General features: G+C 43.1%; 1 protein-coding gene across 1 annotated transcript in view; it reads right to left on the bottom strand.

Annotated features, from left to right (window-relative positions):
• EXOC4 (exocyst complex component 4) overlaps positions 1 to 23174 on the bottom strand; it is a 724031-nt gene that overhangs the window by 143985 nt on the left and 556872 nt on the right. The window contains exon 12 of the mRNA XM_044246587.1: positions 5549 to 5685. Coding sequence (XP_044102522.1) covers positions 5549 to 5685 — 137 coding nt within the window. The remainder of the gene's footprint in view (positions 1 to 5548; positions 5686 to 23174) is intronic.

Raw genomic sequence — 23174 nt, 5'->3', positions numbered from 1 at the left:
TGACCTTCCCTCAGATCTCTCAACTCCCAGTGAATGCTCCGGTTCTCGGGGCAAACTTAGAAAACAAGCCAGCTCTCAGCAGAGGGCATTGTGAGCTTGTGGATTTGATCATTTCTGCAAAAGATATCTGCTGAGAAAGAATCAGATTTGCAATGTTTCCCCGCTCCCTTCTTCCTTCCCCAATGTTATATCATTTTGGATCATTTGAATTGTATATGGCTTTCTATTTAAGTCAGTCATTTGCTGGCAGCAAAACTAGAACATTTCCTGTTTTTCCTCTCACTGTAATCAGGATTTGGCTGTCCAAATTAGGACTGCCCTAATTACTCCACAGCAGGTGCCAATCTGGGGGAGGGCAGTAAATGGGAAGAGAGGAAGTAAGGACACTTTGCATCTTCAGAGTCAGACGGTAAGAAAACATTTTCCCTCTAGCTTGAAAAACCTGATTAAGTAATGGGCAACAGGCACCGTGGGGTTATATATGGGTGTGTGTGTGTGTGTGTGTGTGTGTGTGTTGTGTGTGTGTTGCTTTGTAACAGCCATATAAACGATTTTCTATTTTTTCCCCTTCAAAGCTTCACAGAATTACTTTTCCCATCCCTGAGATAATTCATCCCAGGCCTGTAAATCAGCGACTGTGGTAGATCGCTACAGATAATACCTTGTGCATGAAATGATCTGATAATGGGCACCAGTAAGTGGACACCATTCCAGACAATTTGGCCAGGAGGGACATCACGGTGGTATGGACTCCTGGGGGAAGGAACCAAGAAGCTCTGTATGACCACAGTACATCAGGAACCCAACCAAAAGCAAGAGCTGTGCTCCGAGAAGAAGTAATACATATAATGGCGACACAGGTGCACTGTTTCGACAAAATAGTGAAACGTAGATGGCAGAGAAAGAATTCAGTCCATGGAAGGACAGACCACAGCACACAAAACCATCCACACTCCCGCCTGGGTCAGTTCCTCTGCCTCTGCGGTACATCCGGCTCCTGCTGACCAGCCATTCGCCCCTTTGTCCTACCTCAGCAAACTTCCCTCTGTCTCAAGTAATACTCTTCAAATCCCAACATGCACTGATTTCTTCTCATTAAAATAACAAACAAAATGACAAAACACGCTTCCTATGACCTCAACTCTCCAGCTACCACCTCCTTTCTCTGCCCCTCGCAGCGGCAAAACTCACCGTAGGGCTTCCCCCTGTACTTCCACATTCCCCACTCTCCTCTTCCTTCTGCAGCACAGGCCCCTCTGGGTTTCCCACCCACGGGTCCACAGAAACCACTCTGGGGACGATCACGGACGAGCCCTGTGAGGTCAGATCTGTCACTCCGTCAGTCCGAATGCTGACCCCACACCTCCTCCCTCCACTCTGCTCCTCAGTTTCCGGAGCACCCGGCTCTGAATTTGCTTCCTATGTCACTGCTGCTTCTCAGGTGCCTTTGCTGGTTTCTTCTCTTCTAGCGAGCTTCTTCAAGTCCACGGTCCTCCTCTCTGTCATGTTTACACTCACTCCCCTGAGGTTTCATCTCATCCATGGTTTTAAATACCATTTACACATACTATTTATATGTCAATGGCCAGACTCCTCTCCTTTGGATGCCTGCTCCCTATCTCTGTGTGGATGCCCCAGAGACAACCCCCCCCAATCTTAAGTCCTCACTTCCTTGTCCTGTGGTGTCTTCCATTCCCATAGCTGGCAACTCTATCTTTCCATCACTCAAATAAAAAAAGTCCTAGGAGTCATCTTTGACACCTTTCTTCCTCTCACACCTTCTAACTATGGCAGGGGATTCCAAATATATTCAGAATTCAACCAGTTCTCACCATCCCTGCGGCTACCATCAGTTGAGCGGTCTTCATCTCTTACCTGGATTGCCACGATAGCCCTTAACCGCGCTCCCTGCTTCCATCCCTGTCCCCATACAGCTGACGCTCGGTCCAGTGTAGGTCATGGCGATCATGCTGTCCCCCCTAGGGGGCTCCCGTTTCACTCAGAGTAGAAGTCAGTATCCCTACTGTGACCTACAAGGCCCTGCATGGTCTGGCCCTCTCATTAAAATAACATATAAAATGACAAAACATGGTCTGTGCTCTTGGGGACGTCCGCCTCATACCCTCTTTGCTCACTTTACACCAACCACACTGGCCTCCCAGCAGTGGCTCCTGGAAAGTCACATGCAGAGCCTTTGCCTTCTTCAGGGTACTCTTTCCAGTTACTTCAGCTAACTCCCCAAATTCCTTTGAGCCTCTTTTCAAATCTCAGCTTGAGTGGCCCTCTGGAGCACCTTATCTAAAATGGCAGGCTCCTTCTCCTACACTCCAGAGTCTATCTGCCCTATTGCATTCCCCCCATTGTCCCCCACAGTACTTATTATTTTAAAATTCTTTGTGTCTCTCATTCTATTTATTGTCTGTCTTCTCTCTTCCATCTCCAGAAGAATGTCAACATCATAAAAAGCATCATCTTGTCTTTTGGTTCATCACTGTCTCTACAAACTCTACAAGTACTCAAGAAACTTCGGATGAATGAATGAAATCCTAGAAACCAGTATGTTGCTTTCAGGATGGGGTAATAAACTGTGTCAACAGTTACTGGAATTAAAGAATATCCTGGCAGGCTTAATACATTTAGGCAAGGACCTTGGGGCACTAGAAATAACTCAGAGCAGAGAATCACAGATCCATTCTCGATCATCTTAGAGGTATATCCTGGCAAACAGTGAAAAATGCCCAAGAGCAAAGATGTTCATAAAAGGAAAAGAAAGTATATGACAGAAATCAGGTGAGTTTGGAGTTAGAGGCAGAATTCTAGAACAGATTATTCAAGATGGTTTGTGAACAATTAGGAAGTGGTCCTCACTCAGAGCCAGGAAGACCTCCCAATGCACAAGTCACATGCCCTTGTTCCTATTCTAACTTGGGAACTCATTGATTTGACATAGGAAATAGTAAATCTGGCTCAAGGTCAAGGTCAAATTACCCTTGGTTTCCAAGGGTAATTTGTAAGCTGTCAAAGATGAACCAGAACTCTTAACAAAGGTTCTACACAGCAGGGGCAGTGGGTCCTGAAAGTAGAAGGATACCTTGTACCATCTTTTGCACACCTGTATGTGCCCACTCTGGGGAGACCTGAGGTAGGGAGAGCTGCATTGTAAAGGTTAGGACTGCAAGGACACCAGCAAGAAATCTAACAAGTCTCTTATGGGGGCAGATGATAAAATACAGGAAGTACCATCATGAATGGTGGTAAGGGTCATCTTTGTCATCAGAATCACAGCTAATCATTTTGGGGGAAACTTATTATTTTGCTAAAAACAACTCTAGAAGACTAACATTTTCATAACAACCCTATGAGGGGAGATCTATTATTATTCCTTCTTGCAGATGAGAAAATTAAGGCACAGAGAGATTGAGCAACTTGTTGTTCAAGGTCATAGGAACTAAGAAGTGGCAAAGTCAGCATTCAGATGTAGGTTCCAGAGCCTGATGTTGAGGTATAGTCTGATTTCACATTTAGAAAACCCCAGGAACTCCTGAAATACTGGGTAACATAGGAATGGGAATCTCAAAGAAGTCTCGAGAGGTATGCCCCCAAATTCTCAACTTAGCCTTGTCCTGTTGAACATTTTTTTTTCCAAATGACATACATAAAGAAACTAAAAGATTGCTTATAAAATCAAGAATGACAAGGAATTTGGGGAAGAGCTAAGATTTTCTGATGACAGAATGAGGATTCAAAAATATCTCAGAAGACTGAAACGATGAGCTAAAAATAACATTAAATTTAATGGGTAAATGTGAGATCTTGAATTCAAGTTAAAAAAAATTCTCTACAAATACAGCACAGAAAAGATAAAGCTAATTTCAACTACTATTTCTTCATATATTTCCTTACCCCCTACAGCCAACCAGTGGCCACGTCCTACAAATTTGCCTCCTAGTGTCTCTTGATTTGTCCCTTCCTCACTAACTCTTTTGCTTCTCTTCAATTCAGAAACTCGTTGCCTCTCTTTCTCTCCCTCCTCCTCCACACTCTGGTTTCCAAAGCTCAGAAAAGTCTCCCTGAGGCACAGGTCTGTGCCTGGTACTCCCATTTATTCTTCATCAGTGGTTCCCCACTACCTAATTGTACAAGGCCAAGTTTCCTGAGCTTGTATTCAAGAGCCTCCATGTTGGCTCAGCCTTCCTTTCCAAAACCCAAACATTTGTCATTTGTACTTTCTTTCCCTACTCTTCCCACCTCCTTGACATTGCTCGTTCCTTCCTTCAGCTCTTTAGCCCAAATCCTGTCTAAGTCCTCCTCATTCTCCACAAGGCCTACTTCCTACCTGTCACGGAGGGGCTCCTGTCCTCAATGTCTTCCTCCTAGAGCATGTCTACCTAATCTTATGTTCTCTATCATAAATTAACACCATGGACAGTGGTCTCTGATTTCCTTTTCTATTCTCTACCAAGAAGACAAACTCATTCAAGTTATAATCTCTGACTGACGGACTACTTTATCCTCACATACTCACATTGTCTCGGACCTGGTAAATGCTCAATAAATCTCTGGCAAAGGCGATGCCAGAATGTACTAAGAAGCACCGTGTCTAGCACTTCATTGCAAGGAAGGTAATGATTTTGCTGAACTAACAGGCAATGATACTGGTACTTCCCCTGTGTCCCTGAAATGTCCTTTATTCTGTCCGCCTCCCTACATCCCATCTGTCTTTCTAAAGCCAGCACACACCCACACATCTCACCTGCGAAATCTTTTCTGACTCCACTCTCCCCTTCTTTTTCTCTCTCATCTTTCCTTCCTTCTGTTCTTTTGTCCCGTTTTGTGCAAGTAGCCCCTGATTACTGTACTTTCCTACCTCTCCTTAATTATAGATCACATTAATTTTAGTGTTTTATCATATACTCTTTTCTTCCCTAATTGTTTCAGCTCTTGTCCACCAGATCATCATTTACTCCTATTATTTGCTTCTTACCAGAAGTGCTAGGATCTGTTCCATAGCTCAGTGAGATATCTGAGCCCAGAGAAAAGAAATCAGAGGGAAAACTAAAGGTTTCCCAGTTCATAACAATGGTGTTTCGGTTCTGTGGATGCTGGAAAGAGGCCTAACTATCCTGTCATTGTGGTCGGAAGGCTACAGATCAAGCATCTGGAGAAGCACATCTTAAGAACTAAAAAGAAACTACATTGCAGATTATTAAGGAATCCCAAGAATTTCAAATTGCTTTCCTTTAAAGATCTTTCAGGATCATGAGATGGACTGACCACTATCTGGCATCTTCCCAAAGACAAGTCTTAACGATTCTAGGTTTTCTTGGAAGTCCAGGCTGACACCTTGTCTCTGCCATTCAGCAGTAGTCCTAAGTGGCTCTGTCCCTTGGTCCCTCCCTCCCCTCCATTGGCGTGACCACACATGCATCTAGGAGGCACATGCTCTTGTCAATGCCCTTGCCAAGCGCAAAACTGGTCCTTTTCTAGAATGGTGGAGAAACAGTATCCCCAAGGAGGACACTGGTCAGGGTCGCCGCCGAAGGTCTACCTGCAGGCCGCAGTGCAGGTGTCCTTGTACTCCTGGAGTTTCACGCACACCATGTTGAGGAACTGATCCGAGTAGGCGCTCAGGTCGTGCATCAGGTTCATGAGGTCCTGCACGGTCTTCTCCACAATGATTGTGCTCTGCGAGAGGACACAGAAATTCATGAGTTGTTTTTTTTCTCTCTCTCTCTGTTTTTTAAAATTCAAGTCATGTGTAGGACAAGGAAGGCCAACTGCAAGGATGCCATCATCTAAGACACGAGCTTTCCTTGGGGAGGTGACACTGACACATATCGATTAAAAACAACCAAATAATTAACTTGCATGATGCTGGTCTTCCAAAGGCCTGAGAAAGGACTTTCTGTGGAAAGACACAGGACAGGGGTTTATGGAATGATTTCATGAAATTCTTGGCATCCATGAGATATGGCTATGGCTTTTAAGAAAGAAAATGCATGTTTGGCTGGAGACTGAGTTATTGCATCCAAGGCTGTACTTTGAGATTAGGGACCTACAAAAGGCAACTCTGAGAAAAATGCCCTCCAGGATCTGGAGGAACATAAGGAATAACATGGAGAACATTAGGAGAAGGAAAGGAAAAGTGAATTGGGGGAAATCAGAGGGGGAGATGTACCATGAGAGACTGTGGACTTTGAGAAACAAATTGAGGGTTTTAGTGGGGAGGTGGAGTAGGGGGATGGGTGAGCCAGTGATGGGAATTTTTTTTTAAGGTTTTATTTTATTTTATTTTATTTTAAAGATTTTATTTATTTATTTGACAGACAAAGATCACAAGTAGGCAGAGAGGTAGACAGAGAGAGGGGGAGAGAAGCAGTCTCCCCTCTGAGCAGAGAGCCCAATGCAGGACTTGATCCCAGGACCCTGGGATCATGACCTGAGCCAAAGACAGAGGCTTAACCCACTGAGCCACCCAGGCGCCCCCCAGGGATGGGTATTAAGGAGGGCACGTATCGCATGGAGCACTGGGTATTATATACAAACAATAAATCTTGGAACACTGAAAAAAAAAAAAAGAATAAAAGATATAAAAGATGAAGGAACAGGCTTAGAGAATGAAGTCAGCAGAGCCAAGGGCTACAAGCCACGCCATTTTAACTCCACCCCTCTGCCTCGGAGGTAGCCCCGAGTCTCCCTGCTTGTAGCCCCACCACTTCCTCATTAGATCAGAGCATTTCCTACTGTTTCCACCGCTGTAGAAGCAGTGTCCAAAGGGACTCGGACACATTTTAAGAATGGAATTAGAGAAATATCCCAGGGAAACAATAATAATAAGCCCATCTTGCAGCTAGAGACTGATAGTACTGTGTGGCAGTCCGCGTTCTATCTGTAAAGAGGCATATTCAATCAACTCGAAATCTTGGATGAAGACAAGACCGCATTGTTGAAACCATTAATACCTGCCTCTTTCAGAAGGAGCAGAATTACCGTGGAGTAAATATTAATCACATGCCTAGCATTAATCACATTCCCTCCACCCTGGAAGCCTTTGATCAACAATTGGTTTGTTGAAGATGTGTTTATTTACACAGAATTACAGAAGCTATGGTAGACACGGCCATAAAAGTAAACATTAAAAAAAAATTTTTTTTTTCTATGCTGACAGTGACCTGTCGGGGGGGAAAAAAAAGTCAAAAGCATTTTATTCTGCTTAAATGCAGACTATGGGGTACAGGGTCTTGGTTCATTTTTTTTTTTCCTTCTGAAAATACAAAGAATGGCTACGACTGGACAGCTTTTCTCAACACAATGGGGAGGATCAGCTTGAGTTATGAGTTCCCCACGCACGCGTGCTTATTCAAGATTATGTGGCTACAGAGGCTTCTTATCTTCTGTCCTGCCCCTCCGTGACCTCCCCCCTCCCGAAGTAAAATAATCAGAAGGTGAAAAGGAAGGAACGGTTGTATTCTGTAAGGCTAAACCTCACAGGAAACCAAATTATGGTCTCCAAAGAATCCCCACAAGTTCAACTTCCTTTTCTGTATTGATTTTAAGAATAAAGCAGTGCAGCTTCGCCCTGATCCATGAATCCCGCGCCTCTGTGTTTGTGTGTGAGTGACAGGAATTGATTTGGCTTTGCTACATGTCCCCATGCTGCTCAGAAGCATCTAAAATCCTCATCCCGATTCAGAACACAGGATATCCTACAACACGTGGACAGCAATTAATAAAGCAGAGTGGAGTCAGCCATCCTAACAAAGCCCCCTTAAAGTCTAAAACACCGCCGGGGAGAGGAAGGAGCACGGGGAAATTGTTCAGGTTTATTGAGAGAAAGGGTCTGGTTCTATTTCCAATTAAGCTATTGATAATTAACTCCGGGCAGGTTTGGGTAACCGCTTCCTTTCTTATGACTCAATTTAGTCTTTTAATAACCAAGGATGCTTTGGTGGCTCCTTGACTGGACTTCATCACTCTGGGATTCAGTTGGCGGGCTGGTGCTTTTACACAGAGGGGAAGATGTCTAATTGTTCTCAGATCGTCTCAGGTGTGTTTGGTCTCCCTGATTCGATGGTCAACTTCTCGAAAGCAAGACTGGCGTTCTTCATTCCCTTTTGTCCATCTCCCATCCTTCCCTTCCCCCACTGGTTGATGACCTCTCAGGACCTTCAGGACAATGCAACTAATAAGGGAAACAGTACTAATAATGTTAGCACACAGAAACGAACCTCCCGAATGTCACATACGTCAGGGATCCTAGACACCAGCATCTCTGCATGCCGCAGTGTCGCTGGGTGGGTTCAGGGTGGTCTGTGTTTATTTCTGTGACCGCATCAGAGGGGAAGGGGAAAATGCAAGCACCCGGGAACATCCCTCTAAGATAAGGGTTTTGGGGTAAGTAGGCAGTACCTACAGGGAATGATTATAAGGTCGTAGTTTAATTCTAATGATCGTGATCGACAAAAAGCCTATGAGATGCTATATGATTACACACAATTTTCCAGCTATTTGGTTGGTTTACCCTGTCATGGTAGCACTTTGGGTAATCAATCACTATATTCTCTTCAAGGAAAATGACACTGTAGTTTGCCAAATGATGGGTATTTTTCCGGGGGGGGGGGGGAGTTCCCATTTTCCAAGAATTTATTACAATTTCCAAATCAGTGGCTCTGACAGTTAAGTGTTGAAAATATCAAATTTTTAACAAGGTCAATTCTGTTTTTATTTATTTGATCTCTCTGGCACCTCAAATGATGTATTAACTTGTTATTAATTTTGGGATTTGCCAATGGTGAATTTAATGACTTTATAATAAGTAAAACCCTGATTATATTCATTAGAATTTCTACTAAACATATCACAAGTGATTGATATTTGTTTAGAAGCAACTCAATTCTCATTTCTTGCAACTTATTATCAGGTAATAAAGTCTGGGCATGACATGAAAAATGAGAAAAGGAAAAAAAAAATCCCAAGATAGCGGATGCAATAAAAAAGCCATTGCTATGAAAAATAGCTAAAGTTTCTTATAGAGATGCACCAGCGGACTAAAATAGGAAGAGGGTATAGAAGGACCAGATTTTTGTTTCTGTGCTTTAAAAAAAATTTAACAAATGAATGAAGATGACTGGACCTTTAAGACCTTGTCCATTGTTTGCCAAATGGGGCTCTGCAACAGGATACTAATAGTAATATTAGAAAAAATGGAATCTAAGTTCAAGTAATTTGGAAAATGCTGAGTTAAGGAAAATTGAAGTGGTTTCTTCATCATTTGACTTTGGAAACTTTTACCATGCTAATGTCACTGTGAATCTGAAAGAGGCAAATGTGGTATTCAATCTTCCCTTAATTATTTAAGACAACATTTTTCACAGCACAGCATAGATCTTTTCACATCTGGAATGGTGTTTCCAGAACAGGGTTTGGGAATGACTCTCCAATTCTCTGGTCATACTGATGAGGACCCTACGTCCAGCGACATGTTTGAAGACTCACAGGGAGTCCAGCTAGGAACCCGGTGAGAATCTGAGCCTCCTCCTCAGTCCGCACCTTTCCTACATGCCCAGACTTTTAAGTTCTGGCCTCTGCTTACCTCTCTAACCTTCTCTCCCGCTTCTCCAAGCACGCTAACCATAAGAAGCTATTAGTTATTCCCTGACCACATCAAGCTACTTACAGCCCCTGTGTCTTTGAGTTTCCTAATCTCTGGGACTGGCATGTCCTTCCTAGCACAGGTCTGCCTTCTTGAAAAGTCAGCTCAAAGGCTACCTGCTCTGATTCAAATGCCCCTTGTCAGTGCTACCAGAACACCTTGGCACAATTTAGTTCAAGCCTTCAATGGGGTATGGCACCCATTGGTTCACTTGACTGTCTCTTCTGCTAGACTATCGATTCCTTAATCAATGACTACACCTCCATATCTCTATGACCTAGGAGCAAAGTATCTGGCATATTGTAGGTGTTCAAGAAGTGTTGATTAATGAAAATGCACAGCACATTCAGGATGGTGAAAAGACAGATTTAGAGTAGAACTATGATGCAAAATAGTGAGCTAACAGCTGGACGTGTGCGGTGAAATCGGACACACGGCCTCTTTATTACTATATTACTGTATCTTAATTCCCACAGTTCTATTGGCTGAATATTAACTGTGAGTACAAATTTTGTTTCTCTACAAAAATATTCTGAATTTCACCTAACATTTTCTGTAATGGCAACCCATTATACATACAACAAACTGTGTCAATTTTAAAGTTTAAAGAAATATAAATAAACTCACAAGTCAGGAAAAACAAAACCTAAAACCTTGAGTTTGGGGGCACCTGGGTGGCTCAGTTGGTTAAGCGTCTGCCTTCGGCCCAGGTCATGGTCCCAGGGTCCTGGGATTGAGCCCTGCATCAAGCTCTTTGCTTGGCGAGGAGTCTCCTTCTCCCTCTCCCACTCCCCCTGCTTGTGTTCCCTCTCCTGCTGTGTCTCTCTCTGTCAAATAAATAAAATCTTAAAAAAAAAAATCTGGAGTTTGGAGAATGTAGTCTCTGTATGTGGGCTGTTTTAGTCCCTGGAACAGGAATGGTTCAGAGATACTGCAGAGAACCCAAGGTTCTTGAAAACCACTTTTAGGAAGCATTTGAGAGGAAACAGTAAATTCAGACACACCACCACACTACCACCCCTCCCACACACACACCAGCAATTATGGAGGGAGGGGACTTCACAAATGTTAGATGAGGGCAATAATGTTTCTGTTTATTGGGACATAAATTCAACTACCAATCAGTAAAGCTTGTCACACCACGCCATCCTTCTAATTATTATCAGGTCCACGTGAAAGCTTGCTGTGAACAATAACAGCTACAGTGATGACAATAGTGCTGCAAGCCAAAATGAAGTCTGCTCTTCTATTCTATTCTATTTTTTAATCTGTATTTTGATTTGTGTGAGGTTTAAAATGTTCTGAACGGGTCTGCTCCTTTAATAAGCTGTCTGGTAAAAATCTGTGCATCCAAGGAGCTGGCACCTGAGCAAATGCCCTTCTACTCTCTTCCCTCCATCCTCCACTTCACAAGCAGAGCGATCTGTTGAAGACTTCCGTCTCCTCCGGAAATGAGTGCACAAGTCCATCAAAAGACATGAACACCGGGAGTGATAGCAGTTGCAAAAAAAGAGGCGACTGTTGTGTGCGTCAGTAGCTGAAGGGGCAGAGACCACGTGGTGTAGTCACACAGTGGAATACTACAGAGCAACGAAAAAGGGCGAGCCACCACTGCGTGTGATCTCGCTGATCGTGTGCCAAGTAAAGCATTAAGACACGAAGCGAAACAACTGCATGATGGCCCTTATTGTAGTTCGAAAACAAGCAGAAGTCATCTCTGGTGGCAGAAGTCAGGACAGTGGCCACTCTTGGAGGACATGGGCCCTGATGGAGAAGGCGAGAACCTTCCAGGTACTGGAAACATCTTGACTGAGCAGCTGTTTCACGAGTAAACACATATGTACAAATTCTTCCCACTTAAGGTTTGTATGGTTTATAGTTTCTAAGTTTAAAAGTGATGTCTGATTATGTCTCTCATCAACTTAAAGCTCTTAAGTGCACAAAGGTTCGCATTCTTCAGATCAGCAAGGCCCTTCATGACTGGGCTTCTGTCTCCTCCTCTAGCCATCGGCTAACCACCTCCCCTTGCCTCTCTGGAATCCTCCTACCTGGGGCTTCTTCAGTTCTTCGCTCCCATTTCAGGGCCCTGCACTTGCCTACGAAGTTCTTTCCCCTTCTTCCTTTCTTAGGGTACTCTTCCTTATCTTTCAGATCCCAGCTAAAACCTCCTTTCTGTAGAAAAACTCTTCCCAACTTCCATTAGGCTCTCCTGTCAAAAACACCTAGAACATCTCTCTCCTGCCCCTTTGGTTCTACTTCTCTGGAGAATGCAGATGAATATACTTTTGTTAGGGGAGGGGAAGAGCCCAACTGGGAGGGGCATCTGGTTGGTGGTTACGTACAGGCATGTTAGATGTCAGTCGTGCACAATTCTGTCCAACTATTATACAAAAGAATAGGTACCCTTCAACAGCTTGTCTGACAGCACCATCTGAACGTGCATAACTATTCTAGAGCAGTGGTTTTCACTCACAGGCTGTGTTCAAATTGTGAAGATGTAGCAATATTGCTGGCAACACTATTATAGACCACTGCATGCCAACTTTGGGAAGGAGGAGAAGCTGTCTCTGGGTAGGGCAGGGAACTTAATTATTAAAGAGATACACATTTATTATGTAAATATCTTCTCTGACCCAAATATTAGGAGGAGACAAAAAGAGATAACTTCAGGAGATAAAAAGCCAGATCAGACAAGGTTTCCACCCTCCAGCGGTTTTTGATATTAGTAGGAGGAGACCAATGAGTTCACAAATAAAGACCATCAAGTCTCACAGGCGCTACTATCCTGGGCATCTGTGCTTTGTACAGCAGAAGCAGAGAGAAGGGAAGTTAACTGCACTGGGGTAGTGGCAGGGAAGTGGTGGGAAAGAGGAAGTTATCTTTGACTTGATTTCTGAAAGATCAATAATAACTTATAAATTGACAAAAATGGGGGGAAAGCACTTCGGGGAGAAAGAGCAGCAAGAATGTGAAATAGCATGAGATTCAGGGAAGTGCTGTGATGAAGGGTGTGTGTGTGTGTGTGTGTGTGTGTGTATGTCTCCGTGGGGTGTGTGTGTGTGTCTCGATGGGGAAGGCTATGACGGAAGTCAGAGATAAATGTCGGTGGTCCTTGCATAACAAATGTGTGCTTGGTACCTACGTATTTGGAATATCTCTCTTTTACCCTCTCCAGCATGAAAATGCAACAGACTAATCCTGTCGGATGTCACTAATTATTAGATGATCCACTCCACTGTAGGAAGGTAATTTCAAAAGGTTCTACCCTTGAGAAAAGACAAACTTCTATAACGAACAGGGAAACACATTCTGGCAGGTTGAAGAGAATTATAGCTCATAAATAGGCCTAAACAAAGAATATGAGGTCAAATTTTGGGCACTCAGCAATACTGTATCTCTTGAGAATTCACATAAGTGATTATAAAATTTACCTGTCAGTAAATAACTTGGAAAATGTATGTTACGTAAACTACTCCTAATATTTTCTTAACATTTTGGATCATAGAGGATCACTCTGCTTGAAGAAAATCTGTGCCTAACATATCTTATCAGCACAGCTGGCTCTTTATGAGGTTTATTTAGGGGCTTGTGATTTCATATTCAAAACAAAACAATGTAGCAGGAGAGGGGAAAAAGTATACAACAGTTGTGCTTACTTAGACTGTGAGATACAGGGACGATCCTTGTTTCCTAACATGCTTCAGATCATTATGACTGTGTCCAGGTTATCGGTTCCCCTGGATAGGTAAGGGAACCCAGGGAGTGGAAATACATTAATGAAAAGGTGAACATTGACACTTATAAGACTCTAGCCCAACACACACACACACACACACACACACACACACACCCAAGTACCTTAAGATTGCTATTCAGCAAAATACACAGTGCTGCAGAAGACACAGAAGTTCAACAACATTAGCAGCTGTAGTACTTCTTTTGTGCCAAGCAATACTCTGGAAACAAGTAATATTCCAAGAGAAGACGCCAGTTAAGAGCAAGAAAACACTGTAGGGGAATAGCAGTGAAAAGGTGGGAAGAACTGAACTGGGATCTGGAAGACGGGGGAGGTTCAGAATACACGGGGAGGGAGAAGCAAGGCATTTCAGACCAGGGAATAGCTGGTCTTGTGTGGCAAACAGGAGACGAGGGAGGCTGGCAGGGGAGATTGCTGTGGAGGAACCAGAGGAGAAAGGACTGTCCGGCCAGAGGGCGCCGCCCGAGGAAGGCCTGGATGGCAGGCGGAGGGCTTCTTCCTGTGGGGACAGAAGCAGGGCAGTGGATAAGGTGGTGGACGGAGCTCAGAATCCCAATCCTAGAGCTGAAAGCAACTATCCACAGTCCATTTCTCTGGCTTTAAAAAGGAAAACCAGAACAAATATTAAAGGGCCTGTCAAGGGTACACAGTTGGCTTAGGATACTTCAAAACCTAGAATCCAGGTCTCTGACCTCCCTCTGGCCAAAGCTGATGATTAGAGCATCAAGTGGAATCAATTATTGTAGTTGATGATTTTTATTGGGAAAAAAAAAAACCATGAAAAATCAATATCAGGAGACAGAAAAAAATTCGTTTGTCACCCTTTGAGGTGACTATTGAATCAAATTCTTTGAAAATTGATAAAGAGAAAGAATTACTCATTTACTCTGTCTTTCTGGTACAGACCATGTCTATTTCAGGATTACCAAATAGGGAAAAGCTCTCCTTTAATGAAGAATGCCAACTAGGAAGTAGGGAATAACAGAATTAGAAAATCATTTTATAGTCTCTAATAAAACAACTGAGTTGGGTAAAGATTATCCATTGCATTAAAACAAATCGATGAAAGTTGATAGGGAAAATGGACGTTTTTGTAGTGGCAAAAATACACTGCAGAGATTACTTTCCGGACACACGAGGAAAGCCGTAACTACCCAGTGGAGGGACAAGATGGTTGCAACTCCCGTCCAGGGGTCAACCTTCACATCACTAATGTTAGGAAGGTCTGCGCATGTGACAGAACATGAAATCTAACATCATCCATTATATATTATTACTGACACCATTTAATGTCAATCTAATCGCTTTTATTTATTTTTTTAAAAAGATTTTATTTATTTATTTGACAGACAGAGATCACAAGTAGGCAGAGAGGCAGGCAGAGAAAGGGGAAGGGAAGCAGGCTCCTTGCTGAGCAGAGAGCCCGATGCAGGGCTCCATCTCAGGATCCTGGGACCATGACCTGAGCCGAAGGCAGTGACATAACCCACTGAGCCACCCAGGCACCCCTAATCACACTTTTAGATCTGTATCAAGTAAGAGGAAACAGGAAGCTATGAGAGGAATACAGAACATGGAACAGTGCAGAGCACAGGTGGCTGGCTCTGTTCAACACATCAATGTTGGGGGGAAAAAAGGACTGTTTCTAGAATAAAAGAGCCACGTCACAATTACAGTCGTAGATGGAATCCTAGTTCGGCTAAACTTATTGTAAAGAACACTTTTGCAAAATGTGGGAAATCTCAAATTTCTAGATATCAGAGGATACTGAGAACTTACTGCTCACACCCATAACCGTGCCAATGTCATTGTGATAATGAAGAAAATGGCCTTATTTTGTAGAGGAGTAATACTAAAGTATTTTGGTATGAAATAGCTTGAAGCCTTGTTTCAAACATGAGAAACTCAGAGGAAACACAGGAAGCACTAGTTCTCAGAAGCTGGAGAAAGTAAACGAAGTGGGCCCTGTGAGTACCCAGCTAGAGATCCCTATGGGAGCCTGGAACTCACACTGAGTGGAGGACACAGAATCTGGAGCTTTGGAAGGTTAAGGGAAGGAGGACTTTGTGGGGTGAAATACTTGAGGGGAGGGAGCTGTACAGAAAAAACAAGGGAGAGGGAGAGTTCCAGATCTTTCTGGAAGTCTTTAGCAGAATCCTCTCAAATCTTTGGCTGAGTACTGATCTATGCCTGTGGGGCAGGAATTAAAAATGCTGGTCAAAGAACTACCTGATAAAAGCAGGTGGAATTCCCAGACTTCACACAGGGCCAGGAATGGTTTGCATTAGCTAGAGTGATGAGCCGCCTCATAGACACGGCGTTGGATTGAGTCCTCAGGAAGGGACTGTGTCTTGGGTAGAAGGGGGAGTGGGGGCAAACTAGCCTTAGATTAAAGGTTGTCCTGGACATGTCTCACAAAGCCTGGAAGCACATCTTGAAATGATCAGTGTAATTCTATTGCTAAAACGTGTCCTAAAACAAATCTCAATTAATATTTAAAGTGCTACAATAAAATCTAGCACCCCAAATTGTAAATAATAGTAATAATAAATCAGCACGCCCAGCATTCAACAGAAGTCTGCCTGGTATGCAAAGACGAGGGAGAATACATAAGGAAAAGGAAAATAGTTCAGAAGCACAGTCCCAGAGATGACACAGATGATAGAATTAGTAGACAAGGAGGTTAGAACCACTGTGATAAATATGTTCTTGTGTTCAAGAACATAAAGCAAAACGTGAACGTGACAAGAGAAATGGAAGACACAGCAATAGAAGCTACCCAAAATAAAACACCGAGGGAACAAATGACAACGATGAAACAGAGAGTCAGTGAACTGTCTATGGGACAGTATCAAGCAAGCTAATATATGTAACTAACGTTCCCGAAGGAGGTGGAGGGCAGGAGAAATACATAATGGCTGGACATTTTCTGCACCTGATGAAAACTTTTTATTTATTTATTTATTTATTTATTTATTTATTTATTTGCTAGACAGAGATCACAAGTAGGCAGAGAGGCAGGCAGAGAGAGAGAGAGAGGCGGAAGCAGGCTCTCCGCGGAGCAGACAGCCCGATGTGGGGCTCGATCCCAGGACCCCGGGATCATGACCTGAGCCGAAGGCAGAGGCTTTAACCCACTGAGCCACCCAGCTGATGAAAACTTTTTGCCCACAGATCCAAGAAGCTCCGCGAACCTCAAACGGAAGGTGACAAAGACTACAGCAAGATGCGTTATCACCAAATGGTTGAAAACCAGTGAGATTAACAGAAAAAAATCTTAAAAGCAGCAAGAAAAAAGGAAATGAAGTCTGAAAGGAAAAATGAAGAATTCAGGCCTTTTGACCCCCATCTCAACGCTCTCTCTAGTGCCCCACACTGTGCCCGGTCCTGGGGACAGTGGAGGGGGACGAGGCTGACACGTGGCGGTGAGAGACGCAGGACGGGACAGCCAGCTGACCATCTGAGGCCCTGGCAGGAGTCTGAGTGGCTTGGCCAGCGGTGACGGGGGAGCAGAGGATCCAAGAAAGAAAAGAAAGAACAGGGACAGAGACCAAAAAAAAAAAAAGTGAGGAAAACGAAGTATGGAAAAAGCCAAGAAAGAAGAGTTTCAAGGAAGAGGGGTAGTGTAAAGTCCTCTGATTTTTATGAACAAACCAACCACTCACAAAATCCTCCACTGGAGAAGGAAACTCTCCAATGTTAGACTGTCTCCAGGTAGCAACGTGCCCTGGAATTTTGCTCTCTTTCTGCTTAAAGGGCCCATATTATTCTATGTGCTAATGTCTAATTACATACACATTAAAAAAAAAAAAACACCAAAAAACTCAACCATCCTTCATTCTTTTCCTTAACCCAACCAACACAAACTGTTTTCTTTAAAAAGATAATTTATGGGGTGCTTGGGTGGCTCAGTCAGTTAAGCGTCTGCCTTCAGTTCTGGTCATGATCCTCCCATTGGGGTCCCTGTGCAGTGGGAAGCCTGTTTCTCCCTCTCCCTCTGTCTGCCACTCCCCTCCTGCTCATGCTCTCTGTCCCTGTCGAAGAAATAAATAAAGTCTTTTAAAAAAATAACAAAGGGAATTTACACAAAGAAAAACTTAATAGCAAGAAACAGCATAAAAGTAAAAAGGCATGAAAAAGAACAAATATAGATGAACTTACATGAAATATATATATTCAAAGATAACCAAATTCTAGCCCCTAGCGACTTGATCAATGAAGGTAAAATACTCAAGTACCCTTGTTTCCTTTCTCTTATTTTGGATATACCTGCAAAAATAAACAGCATTTGTAGAATATAAACACGAATGTGAGAACAAGCTACCTACCTATCTACCCACCTGTCAATCTATCCAATATTTACTGAACACCTACTACGTGCCAGGCACTACCCCAATGCTGCATCTGGGAATACAACAATTATAAAGAAGTGGGTCACACAGAGGTCTAAGAGCTTTACAGGCATCATCTCATTTAACTCCTTATAAATTCTATTTAACTATCTATAAGATGCGTATTATTATCCTTATCTTATAGCCGAGGAAAATGAAGTACTAAGAGATCAAAGAGTTGTCCAAGGACACGCAACTAGAAGACTGTAGCTTTAGTCAGGATGTCAACCCAGGCAGCCCCAACCTTTTGCGGCTTCTAGTAAAAACAGGAACAGTGAGTGATGAGTTAATCTTTCCAGGCAGTCTAAGAAGCCAGGTGCGACCCGGTCAAGGTGAATAAGGAGTGACTACAGAAAGATATCACCATGACCTTCAGACAACGGTTTCAGGGCTACAGCTGGTGGAACCAGAACCAGATTTACGGGAAGTGGTGAGGGGGCAGAGCTGCTCCTCTGAGACATCTGTCAGTGAGAGGGAGGTGGGAAGTCCAGCAAGCAGACAGGACAGAGTCAGGGTAGGAAATGGAGATGGAACTCTCTTGCTGGTCACCAGGCTATTCTGTATGACTGGCCTTCCGGAGGCCAAGGCTACTCCAATGCCAGAAGCTCAGCCAAGAGACTCTTCAGTGACAGTTTTGAGGAAGCAAGGAATCTAGGCTCTGTCTCTTCATACTTTCCGATACCTGGACTCTTTGGTTCCCCCAGAATGCCCATCTGGTGCCAAAGTCCTGGACTATGGACCTAAGACTGCCATATAGGCTCAGGCTAATAATCCAAACTATTTTAAAGTTATCTTTCTGAAATTATGTTTTTGCATAATTTTCCATGCCCTGCTAACAACATCACCATAGCAATTTTTAACACCCTTCTTCCTGAGAACTCAGAGTACTTCGCAAATATCTCAGTCAATATCCCAACAGATTGTGAGAAAGTAGAGCAGTCATTATCATCCTCACTTTTTAGCAAGTCTAACACTTAAAAGCAGTTTCAAGGAACAAGTATAACACTTAGGAAGAGGTTTTTAAAGAACTCTAGAACATCAAGCTGCCACCAAAGGTGGCCTTAAGTGTTTGCATTTCTTTATAGTTCTCAAATTCTTGTTCCACTCTGACTCATTTCTGTCATGCCACAAAGCGGCTGTATCCACAGAAACCCTTCTCTTGAGGTAGTAGTATCCTTCAAGCGTTTTCTGTGATTATTTTGTCGTTTGAAAGATTTTACATCCTTCGCCACTCCATTTAGTGCCAACAGACAAACGAAGTTAGAAATTCACAGAGCAGGACATTTATATTTCTTCTTTTCTGCCAGCAAAGGCCGGGTCTCTTCAACAGGAGACGCATGACCCACAACAAGGCAGGAGTCATGAGGGAAGAGTCATGGATATGCAAATCAGCGTGTCAGAGGAGGAAGTCCGGCCAGACCCAGTGGGAGTCACGTACTACGCACACATTTGTTCCACTCCATGCGGGCTCACCTGTCTTTGGTGGCTCGTTCCACCCAACAATCAATTATGCTGACAAGTTGCCCTACACATTGTTTCAGCCTCAGTTACTCATGGCGCTCAGAGGTGAGATCTGGGGCCCCCTTAGGAGAAGAATGAGCAAGGAGCTTGGCTTCCAGGAAAATAGAACATATGGAACTGTTTGAGGGAAAGAGTGTTCGAGCAAGCGTGCAAGCGTGCACACACAAGGGAAAATTTGTTCAAGGGTAGAGCTACAACTCAGATGTGCCTCATACAGGGAGAGATGACAAAATTTGTGAAGCGCGCATACATTTTTTAAAAGTAGGTCTTGTTTTTGATTAAACGGGCTGTTGCACATCCAGCATTCCAGCCCATTCTAGGAATAAAGCGAATGAATGGGTCCATATGATCGCTGTACGTTGAGGAAACCAGTATGTGCCACTGGGCAAAAATCAAGTGACTAGGACCCAGGATTCTGAATGTGGTTTTAAGACTAACTTTAAGAACACTGAACTTCCTTTCTCTGTTCCCAAGGAGCGTAATAGTCTGTGTGAACCACATCTCCAGCTGGCCCACCAACTTCACCTTTAACCCATTTTCCCCTGTTTAGGAGATGAGTCATTCGCATTTACCCTTCCTGGATTTTCATCACCAAAGCACACTACTGAGGAAGAGAGAGGCCTCCATGAAATCAGAAATTACCACAATGGATCCTGATAAACCAAACTCAAGGGCATCCCACCAAAGTCTTGTGTGAATGGAAAGGCAAGAGAACCATCCACGTACTGCCCAGGGAAGCAGCTCTGCTCCCGAATCAAGAACGGTTAGTGGTTAAAAAAATCAGAATATGGAAGCTTTGATGTATTTCCTTCTAAGACAATCTCTTCACACAGCAAACACCCACGCCACTAGGAAGGATATAGCCAACACATTTACAATAATTTCCCAACTTTAAGGTTTCACCAACCAGGAAAAATAAATGAACCAACATAGATCCAACTATGTTGCCAAGTTATGGTGCTTAAAATAAAACAAAATAAAAACAGATCACTTATAATACCACTGTCTTTATAAAAGTATGATTAAAAGCCTGAGTATTTTAACACTAAGAAAATGGAGGAAAATATCAGAAAAAAGTCCTTTCTAAGAAAGAAAACTGGAAAACACACACACACACTCTGACCTTAGTTTTCCCATTTCCTGTGCATCCTCTTTTAGGCTGGCTGGCCCAGGTTGGACTGGACTGGGGACCACTGTGCTAGGATGGAGGGGTTAGGAATCACTAGCAGAGGACATGCTTTCCAGATCACTATGCCTAATGAGGCACAAATGCCAACAGACAATGTTCAATGGTTGTGATTGTGCTCAGCCCTGGGGTGGGGTGGAAAGGGTTTTGATTTTAAGTGGGAAGTCATCATTCTACCAAACTGGGACTTCATATTCATTCTAGAGTTTCTTATTAGACCAGGGATGAGAACATGAGACAGGCTTACATGTTTTTAAAAGCAAGAGAAATTAAGTACACAAAGATTCAGCTGTCACAATGTTATCTTTGGATCTTAAGTATAAATTTGTTTAAAACATAAAATTAATATAAAACTCAAAAGTATTAAATGGAATAATAAAATTGTTCAAAGTCTCTTCCTGTGGGTAACTTAGAGGGTACTGTAAGAGCATGTGGATACAATTTGGAAAGAAAACTCTAATGATTCATAAAATTACCACAGTTCCCATGTAACTGGAAACAATAGAGCCTACTGCAAAATACAGACAGAGCATTCAATTCATTTTAATGGTTTCTCGTTTTTTTTTTCTTTTAAACTCTTTGCTCCCTTTATCACTACGATTTTTTTTTTTAATGAAAAGTAGAATGTCCCTGCTGCCCATTTTCTTCTTGTATTGTTTCCCTTTTGTTCTAAAAATGAGGGTAAAATTAAGTGCTTAGATCACTAGAGATTTCCAGATGGTCAGACAAATGGGTCCTGAGGCTCCTGGGCTTGCGTTTTTCATAGACACGGGCAGACATCTCTCACTCGGTCTCCATGGCTCTTGCTCAATACAAATCTGATTTAGCCTAAGTACCTTCAGTGTGTGACAACCACATTTCTGCCCAGAATGAGGATCCAAATTGACTTCATTGCTTCAGTCAAAATGGGACTTTTTTATGTATTTCTAAAGTATCCCTTTATTTTCCAATTACATATATTTGCAATAAAAGAGAAAAAGTTTATATTACATATATTTGAATCTTTGCAGATTATTTGGAAATGTGACTGTTTTTCTTTTTACTTGTTGTCTCCCTTCCTGCTCTCGACTTCTCCTCTGGTTTATTTTGTTAACCCTTTTCTCAGTCCCTTAAAGCTACTGTTCCTGCGTCACCACCCCAAGCCAGGCTTTCTCTTCCTTATTTTCATGTGTTTCTTTTGATATTCTAGAAGAGAGAACTACAACTCTCTACCACACAGCGAGTGTGCAGGTCAGAGCTCGGTAACGGCTGGAGGTGTAGATTTTCGTAAAGAAGTATGCATGGGTTGCCTACTGTATGCCACACTTTATTCCAGGTGCTCTTAAATTGTTAACTAATTTATTTATGTGGTAGATACAATTACCTCCACTTGCCAGATGGCAAAACTGAGGCAGACAAAGCTTAGGAAAAACTTGAGGTGACACACTATATAGTGAATGGTGCGGTCTGAGGAAAAGCCAGTCAGTCTGGCTCTAGAGTCCTTGCTTTCGAGAAGAAGGAAGGAGAGGGAAGGGGGGGGTAGAAAATGGTGGGGGGAGGCAAAGAGAGAATTCATGACTGATTCACTGAGAATGAGCAGGAGGAGGGAAGGGCAGCCTAGGAGAAGCCATGGCTCTACTGTAAAAATCTGGGCTTGGCGTTCTCGAGGGCTCTGGGCAAGGAAATGAAAGACAGGCATGGGCATACTGGAGGAAGAGTTCTGTGACCTTGAAGATAAATGGTCACTCATGCAGTTGAAGATCATCAGTGATGGTACTGTGGGCAGCAGTAGAAGAGAGTCACGTGACTGGCAATGTGCTGGGAAATGTTTAGCCACTGGCTCTCCAGGGAGATGAGGGAGTCCTGATCAGTAGCATTTGCTGGTTTCCATGTGTACACACTCCCAGCATGGACGATTTCACTACCAATGTGATGTCACTGACCTTTGATCTGGGGACAGATGCCCAGCGACACCCAGAATAATAAGTATTTCTGGCATTAGCTCAATAGATGCAAAAACCCAAGAGATAGTAGTAAAGTGTGGTAAAAGAATCAAGAAATGATGAGTTTGAGTATTCCCTTTGTTTTTAGCATTTTAGAGCCTTTTAAAAATTATTTATTTATTTATTTATTTGACAGAGAAAGACACAGTGAGAGAGGGAACACAAGCAGGGAACATGGGAGAGGGAGAAACAGGCCTCCCGCTAAGGAGGGAGCCTGATGAGAGGCTCAATCCCAGGACCCTGGGATCATGACCTGAGCCAAAGGCAGATGCTTAACAACTGAGCCACCCAGGCACCCCAAGACTTACTTTGTAATAATGTCTAAAATTACAAAATTTCTGAAAATTTCACAACCAGCTCTTAGAAGCCTATAGAAGCCAGCACCCACAAACCACCCAGGGGTGACTCACTGAATACATCTACTCTCAGATAAGTGGATGGACAAGGGTCTGGAGACTTGAACCTCATCAAGTCCCAGATTTGCCACAATGAGGACATGAATGCAGGGAGAGGGAGACGAACAAATATGACAGAGCTTAGGAAAAACAGACTATCTAAATCTAATCTGAGGAACAAAGAAAGAGTCAAGGCCAAGGGTGAAGTAGAGAGTTTGAGAAGGTAAGTTCAGAGGCCCGAGTCTGTGTCCTTGAGGATGCTACAGACCACGAGTGGCAAACCAGAGAAC

The sequence above is a fragment of the Neovison vison genome, chromosome 4 (assembly GCF_020171115.1).
Source record: "Neovison vison isolate M4711 chromosome 4, ASM_NN_V1, whole genome shotgun sequence".
In the NCBI taxonomy this organism is placed as follows: domain Eukaryota; kingdom Metazoa; phylum Chordata; class Mammalia; order Carnivora; family Mustelidae; genus Neogale; species Neogale vison.
The sequence above is the reverse complement of the archived record's forward strand: the minus strand, read 5'-3'. Positions and strand labels throughout refer to the sequence as shown.